The sequence below is a fragment of the Pinus tabuliformis genome, chromosome 1_1 (assembly GCF_031772625.1).
Source record: "Pinus tabuliformis cultivar Carrire ecotype Pingquan chromosome 1_1, CPIR1, whole genome shotgun sequence".
Taxonomy (NCBI): Eukaryota; Viridiplantae; Streptophyta; class Pinopsida; order Pinales; family Pinaceae; genus Pinus; species Pinus tabuliformis.
In genome coordinates this window covers 412,511,459-412,522,160 of record NC_142297.1, presented here as the reverse complement: position 1 = coordinate 412,522,160, position 10,702 = coordinate 412,511,459, and the positions used below count along the sequence as shown (strand labels likewise).

The following is a 10,702-nucleotide window of genomic DNA, read 5'->3' as shown; positions in this document are numbered from 1 at the left end:
AAGATCATTTCTTATTCTGAACACTGCATAGCTCAACTGCTCCATCATAATGAATTCTCTGATGGATCACATTGATCTATGCGGGCCATATGAAAGGTACGAAGCCTGTCGGAGCATCTTATCCCATCTACCCTGGCGGGCGAGCCATGTGAAAGGCACGTCTTATCGCTTTGATTGTATTATCTCCGTCTCTTTGTCATAATGCAGGTCAAGCTGGAAACCATGTGAATGATGGCATGGAATAGACAAACCTATACAAGTATCAGTCTTTATGGGGTTGGTTATCAGCCCTATGATATGGATATATATCTTCCTGCCCTAATTTCCCCCAACGCAACTCCAAGATCTGATCTGCTCTCTCAAAATTTTCATTTATCCCATTGACCATAATAGATACAGTGGAGGCATCTTCATTATCCCAAAATTTTGCTGAAATTGAAATTGCATCTTTCGCGTAGAACACAGATGCAATGACAGCATCTTCAATATGCCAAAGTTCTGCTCAAACTCAGACTCAGGGTTCTCATGCCTCCGCCTCCTCCTCCTCCACGACCAGTGACTACGGCTACGATGTGTTCATAAACCATCGTGGCCCAGATGTCAAGAAGACCTTTGCCAGCCATCTCTACCATCGGCTTGTTTTACATGGATTCCGAGTTTTTCTGGATAAGCAAGAGCTGCAAGAAGGAGTAAACTTGAGCTCTCAAATTAAAAGCGCCATTGCAACCGCCTCAGTCCATGTAGCAATTTTCTCTCGCAGATATGCGGAATCGAATTGGTGTTTAAATGAACTCCTCCACATGTTGGCATCGGGGTCTCCTATTATCCCCGTCTTCTATGATGTGAAACCGGATGAGCTTCGATGGACGCAGAACAAAAATAAAATGTATGGTCAAGCCCTGCACAGCCTCCAAAAGAAGGTGAACTACGATTCTGAAACTCATGAACAGAAACCGCGATACGACTCCATCACTATTGAAAAATGGAGAGAAGCTCTTTCTCTTGTTGCAGACCTAAGCGGTTTCGAGCTGGAGGCATGTAATGGGTAAGAACCTAATTCTCTTTCTCTAAACACATATGCATAGACGTTTCTCAGTTCGTATTTTAGCTGTTAACTGGTACAATTACATAAAATGAGAATGTGTCATGTACACTAATAGTCAAATTTCTCCTTCTATAGGATCCTCTCTTTCTTTAGGATCATCTTAAAAGTAAGTATTTGACAACTAGGCGTCCGTTATCGCCCTTCTGAACAGAGGAACTAAATAAGGTTTTGGGAGTTTAGGTAAATATTGTAAAAAGTTGTAATTCTAATTGGAACTAAAGCAAGTTTAGGAGTTGGAGTCCTGTGTGAGAAAAGTTACAGGAGTTGGAGTCTGTGTGAGAAAAGTTATAGTTTTATTTTGATGTGGATGTCTGTTTTCAAAAGTTTTGTATTTCAAAAGGATTGGAAATTTTAAATTAGATTTAATAGAAACAAATTGAGTAAATTAACACAAAATTATATTTCATTTATAAAACAAATTTATTAAAAAATAATATTTATCGTGTAAATAGGTTCATTTTATAGTAGTATACCCGTTTTAAAAAGTAGTATTTATTGTATAAATAGGTTCATTTTATAGTAGACTCAATAGAGTATATCTAATTTACATGGTTCTTTTTAAAATACAAATTAAATATTCTTTGTTATTAAAAAATGAATATACATATTTTATCCGAAAAAAATGTGGTAAAAATATTTCACTTTCAATTTTAGTACTTTAAAGAAATTAAATGTTATGATTATAACATTTAATGAGAGATATATAAAGTGACTTGAAGGAATAAAATCTAATGTTGAAAACATTTCAAGTCATCACACCATTCTACATTTTGACCTTGGACCTCTTTCAGGTATTTTTTTCTATCCATTTTATATGAAATCCAGTAAAAATTTTTGGAAATTGAAAATATAACCTGTTTGGTCTACAGAATCTGAATAGCTGTATAATTAGGATTTTCAAAGTGTTGAATCCTATTAAAAATGTCATTTTATTTTAACCACATATGAGTTAATAGACAAGAGAGGACCAAATATCACAATTTTTTCAAATTTTGCTTTGCACCTCAAAAAATTTTGATACTTCCCCCCACTTTACTAAATTACTAACTCTGTAATTAAGATAAATCTATTCCAATCTATTACCTTATCCCATTATCCCATTTTATGATACACATCTGCTCATCAATAAAAGGTCAGAATCATATAATATGTTAATCAAATTGCAGTGATTTGAGTTGATTTGAAAATCGCAAGATATGTTACTTAACTTGCAAACGATTTGGGTCGATTCAAAGATTCCATAATACTCTCTTATTACAATTTGCATAACAGCATTGGGATTGCATTTCAAATCCTTCAGATTTTTATCATAAAGTTCAGATTCAGTCAGAAAAGCATCTAAAGGTGGATTGAATAATCCATGGTACTTATCAAACACATTTTAGCAGTGGTAATAGTCTATTTAATTTATTTTGTTGTGAATAACCAGGGACGAGGGGGAGCTGCTAGAGAAGGTCGTTCAACGTCTATTGAAAAAGGTGAAAAGAAGGCGGTTCAGTGTGGCAGAATATCCAACAGGTTTAGAGGAAAAGTTGAAAGATTTTGAAAATACGGTCTTGTTGCTACAGCAGCAACAAAGTGGAAAACCGCAGGTCGTTGGCATCGTCGGCATGGGTGGAATCGGCAAGACAACGTTGGCCCAAGAACTCTTCAATAGGAAGAGTTCAAATTACCGGAGATCCTATTTCTTATCCGATGTGAGAGAAAATGCAGGTAAAAGCTCTTTACATTCACTGCAAAGGAAACTTTTGAAGGGATTGACTCAAATCGATCGTGAAATAGAGAGCGTTAATGAAGGTAAAGAGATTCTTAAAGGGTATCTGTCATCTTCTAGCGCATTAATAATTTTAGACGATGTAGATCATATTAGTCAGCTTGATGCACTTTTACGCCCAGTTCAAACTGTTCTTGGGTCAGATAGTTTAATATTAATTACAACTCGGGACACAGATGTGCTCACATGTTTAGGAGTGAAAGAATCATCAATTTATAAGTTAACCGGACTCAATACACTCCACTCGCGAGAGCTCTTCTGCTTGCATGCCTTCAGCCAATCCGATCCGGTCCCAGGGTTTGAATATCTGGTAGATAAGTTATTAAAAATATGTGATGGATTGCCCTTATCTCTGAAAGTGTTTGGGGCGCGTTTTTGTGGAAAAAATGACAAATCCTATTGGCAAGACCAATTGGATAGACTTCAACAAATACAGGTTCCAGCTGAGATACAACATAGTCTTAAAATTAGTTATGATTCGCTTAATCAAGAAGAACAGGAGATGTTCTTAGATATTGCTTGTTTTTTAATAGGAGAAAATAGGGATATGGCTATCAGAATATGGGATGGATCTGGCTGGAAAGGATTGTCAGGGTTTCAAAATTTACAAAACAAGTGTCTTGTGGAGGTGAACAGTGAAAATGATATACATATGCATGATCACCTCATAGATTTAGGGAAATGTATTGCACAGGCTTCAAGATCGCCGCGCCGTCTTTGGCATCGGGCAGAGAATATTGATGATTTGTTGCAGCAATCAATTGTAAGTGCACTGGAACCTTTAAAAATTGTTTGAGAGAAATCTGTGTAATTTTTTTTTTTAATGTCTTTCCTCGTTTGTGAAGAATGAACAGGCAACACCTGAAGTGCGGGGAATTAGGATGCTTCCTTATGGTTCGGAACATGCATTCTTGCGGTCGCGTATGCCATTATACAAGAGTCACCATGTGTTCAGGAATCGCCTGGTGAAGCTCTTGCACAATACACCGTTTCGTGGCGTTGGTCTAAGGAGGTTACAACTTCTTGATATTGAAGGTGGGCACTTGAAAAGCGTATTGGAGAGGGTGCAGTCACCAAATCTCATATGGCTCCGCTGGCGTGATTGTCCAGACTCTTCCCTGCCTCTTTGGGTTCCAATGAAAGACTTGAGGGTTTTACAGGTGCATGGGAGGGAATTGAAAACATTGTGGCATGGCAAATCACAGGTAAGAGAATATCTTTGAGTGAAAGTGTGGCAATTTAAAGCGGGTCGTCAAATTATTATTATTATAAGTTCTAAAGTTTTTGGTTGTAATTATGTTTTTTTTTCTTCGGGTTATATTGGATTTTTGTTGTTTAAAATGAATTTTGGAGTGTATATATGTATTTATTATTTTGGATAATTTTTAGAGTATTGGTACTGTGGAGAGTTTTGTGATTACAGTACAATAAAAGCCCAATTCACATTTCAAACTTGTGATTGCATCAAATTTTTATCAGATTTTAAATAAATTAGATCTGAAAATATGCTAGAAAATCTTTCTCTACTGAATTACTGAATTCTAGAAAACATATAAAGCATAAAGTAAGTTGTTATTGAATTATGCATACTATTATAAAATTTCCACTCCAGATGTTTTTATTTACAGTAGTTTAAGGAGGCCACAAATTCACCTGGAAAATAGTGGAAATTTAGGGATGATTTTTGTCAAACTCTGACAGAAATTTTGGGAAATCTGTTACAGCTGTCAAACTTCAGGATTTTGGGTTTTTAGAAGTTTTTTTTTAATAATGGTCAATCTATTTCCACCATAATAATAATAATAATAATTCAAACTCTTATAATCAAATTTTCTTTAAAAGAAAATCACCAAATTCTTCTTAAAAATAATTTTCAAAGCCAATCGATAGCCTCAAGAGACCATGCCCTTTTATTCGGAAGTACAATCGGACACTACAATGGAAACTTTAATCGAATAATAAAAGTTTCGTCCATAAAAGTTACCCACTCACTTGCAGATACACTTGTGGTCATGCTTATATGTGCATAAGAAAATCAAATAAGAAGAGTTTTGTAGATGAAAATCATCCTCAACCTTCCTTATGTAATGGTTTGAAACGCCTTGCAGGTACCTTTGGAGTTGCGGGAATTACAGATTCAAGCTCCTCTTTGCAAGTTTCCAAGGTCCATAGGGAAGCTGAAGCACCTACAAGTTGTTACTTGTGATGGAGATAATAATCTAGAAAAATTGCCAGAGGAGTTTTGTTATCTGCGGTCGTTGAAAGTCTTGGTGTTGACTAAATTCTCAAAAATGAAGACATTGCCAGATTCCTTTGGGACTTTAATCAATCTCGAACACATTAATCTATCTTACTCCAAAATTTTACAGAGCCTTCCAAATTCCTTCGGGAATTTAACTAGACTTAAATTCCTTGATTTTCACCGTTGCCCTAACTTAACCATCTCAAGCGAAACACTTGGAGATATTAGGCAGCTGGAATACATAAATCTCTCATATTGTGTGAATATCGAAGAATTTCCTTCCCAAATCACACGTCAAAGGTCCCTAGAACAATTAGTTTTGGAGGGTACAAGACTGAGAGCATTGCCAAGTGCAATCGGAGACCTGAACGATCTGGAAGTTCTGGAATTTGGAAGCCCTTTGCCGGAAACACTGCCCTTTTCCCTCGGTCACCTGAAGAACTTGAAAATTTTGGCGCTCAAGTATTGTCGGCAGTTGAAATGTTTGCCGGAATCCGTTGGACTGATGACTCAATTGACTAACTTGACACTGGAGGTTTGTCCGTTACTTCAATGTTTGCCCGAGTCTGTTGGACTGATGGCTCAGTTGACTAACGTGACAGTAATTGGTTGTCCGCTATACAAGCTGCCATTTATAAAGGTTGAAGGAGACAGAGTAATGTTAACAGAGTCAAGAGAAGGTGTTTGCCCCAGCCTGCAATGTCTGATCTTGGACCATTGTTATGATTTGGATGAGCTTGGAACATTGCCAAGTACACTCACAGAACTGGATTTGACAGGTTCTAAAATGAGGAAAATGGATGGGCTTTGTGGTCTTGCAAACCTTCAAATGTTAAACATTCAATGGTGCAAAGAAGTGGAAGAGCTACCCGGTATTGAAACATTGGTATCTTTGAAAGAGCTGTGGGCATCTCATTGTGTGAAACTGAAAAGCATAAGGGGCTTGGGGCGGCTGACAAAGCTTCAACTCTTATATGTTTATGAATGCCAGGAAATAGAAGAGTTGGAAGGTGTTGAACATTGCATCTCTTTAGTAAAACTTGATGCCAGAGGATGTCCCAAACTGCAGTGGAATGAGGAAGCAGTGGAGCAGCTACGCCAACAAATGAATGAAGGCATGCGTGTCATATGAAAAATAAAAGCATGAGAAAGCAGTTTTGCAATGTATGAGTCTAATCATTCCATCCCTGATGGGCCATACTGTTCACTGCAGCTGTGTATATGTCTATGATATTTTTCCTGGCTTTCTAAGTTTGCATTGAAAGAGTCTAATCATTCCATTCCTAATGGGCCATAGTGTTCACTAAAGCTGTGTTTATGTCTATGGTTGTTTTCCAGGCTTTCCAAGTTTGCATTGCAAGAGTCTAATTATTCCTTTCCTGACGGGCCATAGTGTTCACTGCAGCTGTGTAAATGTCTATGGTTATTTTCCAGGCTTTCCAAGTTTGCATTGATTAATTAATTAATAATTATTCAATGTCTCCTTTTTGGTGAATGCAGTGAAACATGTTATGAGAATGCCATATCTCTCCAGGTTCCATGCGAGAAGGTTTGGAGACTCAATGTGGATGTGGTTGTCTCGTGTTTAGGAATGTGGGAAATTTTCTGTAAGTATTTGAAAAGTTTATTTTAATACAACTGATAAAAGCATGATGATTGCATAAAAGAAATGTACGGGTTAGGGAGTGGGGATTCGAGATCGTATTTCAGATGTGTAATAGCATTTGCAACAGATTTGAGATCGTATTTCAGATGTGTAATAACTAGCATTTGTATGGGAAAGGAAACGTCACAAAGATATAAATTGAGGAACAATCATGACATGGGAATGGGTGAATTCTAAATAAAATGCAGAGGTGTAGCAAAAATACAATTTTAAAGTTATATAAACTGAAGTTTATTTAGGGTGACTAACACTATTTTTTATTAATTATTGAATTAATATTGCATATAAATCTCAAGCCAAATTCGTACTAAGGCCAAATTCACCTCCCATCTCACCATCCCACAAGCTCTGATTGTACCAGAACGTCCAGAATGTGTTGATGTTAGATAGCCAACCCATTGTCCAGTTTAACTGAATTCACCACCCATCTCACCATCCCACAAGCTCTGATTGTACAGACTTCCAGAATGTGTCGATGTTAGATTACCAACCCATTGTACCAGAACGTCCAGAACGTCCAGAGTGTGTTGGTGTTACATAGCCAACCCATTGTCCAGTTCCTTGGTGGCATGATCCACTTTTTAAGGAGAAATTTCCAATTAAATAGTGGAACCCAGAGGATGTTTCAAGACCAAAATTGAGAAACCCTAAGGATTTTTCCAATCCAAACTGGTATCCCATTCAGATATTGTATTCAGTGAATGCTTATAATTGAGAGCCTGGCCTGTAAACACTCACCCATATGTGTGTTTTCCATTTTCTGGTTCTAGAATTATAGTTAGCAGTGGCTCCTGATATCTCCTGTGCCCGTGCTGTTGCAGAATCCATAGAATCAGAGTCTAAGGAGCCCTGTTTTAGCTTATCAGATGGAAAGTTGTGTTTGCAGGGAGCTTCAATCCTTACTAAAGTTCCTGATAATGTTTTTCTGACTAGTTTGTCATCAATCATATGTAAAAACTGTGATACAATTGCTTCATTTCCTTCTGTTGCAGTCAATGCTCATAAGGGCTCCTTTATTAGATCTGATGCAAAAAATCCATCCAGCAGAGTGTTGAATTCTCTGGGCAAGCTCAAGGATATCAAGTTTATGAGTATATTTCGTTTTAAAATATGGTGGGCTACCATGTTGTCAGGTCGAAATGGCTCGGACCTGCAAATAGAGACACAGTTGATTCTTCTGCACATTGAAGACATAAGTTCGTATGTGTTGATCCTGCATATTATGGAAGGAAAATTCAGAGCAGCCTTGCATCCTGGAGCAGATGAAAGCATAGTTGTCGGGGTTGAGAGTGGGTCAGACCTCATCCAGGGCTCCAGCTTCAAGGCCTGTGTTTATGTTCATACGAATGATAATCCTTTTGACTTGATGAGAGAAGCATACACCGCCATGAGAGTCCATCTTGGCACCTAAAGATTGGTGGAAGAGAGGAGGGTCCCTGATATAGTTGATAGATTTGGATGGTGCAAGGAATCATATATATACACCACCATGAAAGTCCATCTTGGCACCTTCAGATTGGTGGAAGAGACGAGAGTCCCTGATATAGTTGATAGATTTGGATGGTGCAAGGAATCATATATATATAAAAGGTGTTTTGGAAACTGTTCCTTCCAGTGGAATTCAATCCCTCTTAGCTGTCACATACTTCATCCACATATTGCCAAAGGCAAATTAAAGCTTTTCGTTTTCTTGAAGTTTCGACAAAAGTGGTATAATAAATCTGATGATTGATTAATGTTTCTTGATGCCGTATCAAATACAAAGGTTGATATGGATCTCGGAGAAGATTATGTTACAAATTAAAGGAGGGGAGAGAAATAGGTATTGGTATCTTTCCTGCCTTTAAGGAAATTATTTTGTCTTCTCTTTTCTCATTAAGGAAGCTATACTGCCTTCGCGTTTGGGATGGAAGCTTTTGAAGTTTTATTATTTATAATTGCCTTTCATCTATATGACCTCCACAAATGTATTGGTGGGATGATTTATGTCGAAATTTGTTGTATGCTCAATTTCTTCATCTCATTCCTTTCACATGAAAACAATTACAGTGAGGGTAAGCATAATTACATCGATTATCTGTCAATTCCATGGTCAGTATTTTATCATTAACTTTATATTAAAAGTTATGATAAGGATTTAAGTCTCCAAAGCTTTCTGTTGTTAATAGTAATGTATCATTAAGTGTTGATGGTTCCAAGTCCTTATTCGTTGATCCAGGTCAGAGTACAGAATCAGCTCAAAATGGAGATGGGGAAGTTGGCATTACTAGTGCTGATAATTCCTCTGTTACAGAGATGGGTCTCAAGGCATTTATTGATGATTTGAAGAAAGAGTTCAAGGGCCTTGATGCTGTTTATTTCTGGCATGCCCCATATGTATCTCTGTCACAATGGTTTGGGCATTACGCATTATAAATGGTAGAGATACGAAGAAAGATGATTACTTTTAGTTCTCCTAAATGATTGATTGGTGGGTGGTGTCAGGCCAGGAGCTACACACCTCAATGTAGCACATAGCCTTTAATATTTCCCCAGTTGTAAATTGTATGATACTTCATTTGGCTGTAGATAAGGTTGTCGAAGCTGGGATTGGCCTTGTGGATCCTCATCAGGCTGCTGAGTTTTATAATTCTATGCATTCATTTACGTGATTCAAATCTATTTAACCCAGTCTTGCACTCTCTTTAGCATTCATAAAAAAATTTGTTTGTCCCTAAGATGGGTGGAGGAAGCAGCCAACGCTGCAGCAGTCTGCTGTAATTGTTGGCTGCAGCAGGCTGCTGTAATTTCTGTCCCATGAGTGGATGTATCTATTTTTTACAAAGTCCTTGGAGTGTCCATCCTCTATGGATTCTCCCAACAGTTATGATCTTCAATTGGATCTCCCACCTAAAAACAAAACCAATACACAGTAAATCTTCAATTGGATCTCCCACCTAAAAACAAAACCAATACACAGTAAAACCCATGTTAAGGATGCCCATTTTTAAGGCTTTCCTTCCGTGCATTTGGTGTCGAGAGGCCACATTCACTGTTTAAAATTAGTTTCGTGTGTGAGGATCTCAGTAACATGAATTACCTATATTAAAAACCATATAGAATTAAAGGTATTCCCACAAAGACAATTTTGATTCCAGTGAAGCAGCGCTCTAACTGAGCACCAAACTTCTTTTGCACATATTTTGACATCCACTGAAATGAGTTTGGGAATTCCAGAAGAGGTTTCCTAGATGTTTTTGAAGTGTATAAACTCAATGCAACTAACAGAATTCAATTCAAGGCTCATAGGTACAGAAATGCACATTAAAAAAAATTCCCATACAATTTCGACTTTCCACATTACGAAACTTGTCAATTCGAACACAAAATGTGTTGTCCAACCACTCATTTGAAAGATCTTTGTGTCCTCTACATTGTGCAACAGAAAATTTGTAAATCTGAGTTCATGAGACAACTCCCAAAGTTCAACGGCCTAACCAAACTGTAAAACTGGCAATATCTTTTCAGCGAAATTTGGTAATCTGAATTGGGCAAAATTTATTGAAAATAGATTGAAAAAGCATAAAAAAAAGGTTTTTTTTGCCAGCATAATTTTTTTTTATTCAAGTGAAGCAGCGCTCTAACTGAGCACCAAACTTCTTTTGCACATATTTTGACATCCACTGAAAGGAGTTTGGGAATTCCAGAAGAGGTTTCCTAGATGTTATTTTAGTGTATAAACTGAATGCAACTAACAGAATTCAATTCAAGGCTCATAGGTACAGAAATGCACATTAAAAAAAATTCCCATACAATTTCAACTTTCCACATTACAAAACCTGTCAATTCGAACACAAAATGTGCTGTCCAACCATTCATTTGAAAGATCTTTGTGTCCTCTGCATTGTGCAACAGACAATTTGTAAATCTGAGTTC

At 37.2% G+C, this 10,702-nt stretch overlaps 1 protein-coding gene across 3 annotated transcripts; it reads left to right on the top strand.

Moving 5' to 3' along the window:
- The first annotated feature begins 211 nt into the window (after positions 1 to 211).
- Positions 212 to 9,426, top strand: LOC149213448 (disease resistance protein Roq1-like). Of its 3 annotated transcripts, none has more exons than XR_016250810.1 (5): positions 212 to 1,045; positions 2,535 to 3,642; positions 3,734 to 4,084; positions 4,988 to 8,878; positions 9,006 to 9,426. XR_016250810.1 is itself a non-coding variant. In XM_089392003.1 (4 exons), exons 1-4 carry the CDS (start codon positions 471 to 473, stop codon positions 6,251 to 6,253), a joined length of 3,309 nt encoding a protein of 1,102 aa, XP_089248129.1. In that variant the 5' UTR covers positions 214 to 470; the 3' UTR covers positions 6,254 to 8,996. The 3 variants fall into 3 exon arrangements, 1 of the variants encoding a protein (XP_089248129.1); XR_016250809.1 differs by having other exon boundaries at positions 214 to 1,045; positions 3,725 to 4,084; XM_089392003.1 differs by lacking the exon at positions 9,006 to 9,426 and having other exon boundaries at positions 214 to 1,045; positions 3,725 to 4,084; positions 4,988 to 8,996.
- Positions 9,427 to 10,702: the final 1,276 nt, after the last annotated feature.

Excerpts from the sequence above, each read along its gene's own strand:
- LOC149213448 (XM_089392003.1), top strand. The coding sequence starts at position 471 with ATGACAGCATCTTCAATATGCCAAAGTTCTGCTCAAACTCAGACTCAG. Across the intron at positions 3,643-3,724 it reads ATTTGTTGCAGCAATCAATT|AATGAACAGGCAACACCTGA; the intron begins GTAAGTGCACTG and ends TCGTTTGTGAAG. Across the intron at positions 4,085-4,987 it reads TGTGGCATGGCAAATCACAG|GTACCTTTGGAGTTGCGGGA; the intron begins GTAAGAGAATAT and ends AACGCCTTGCAG.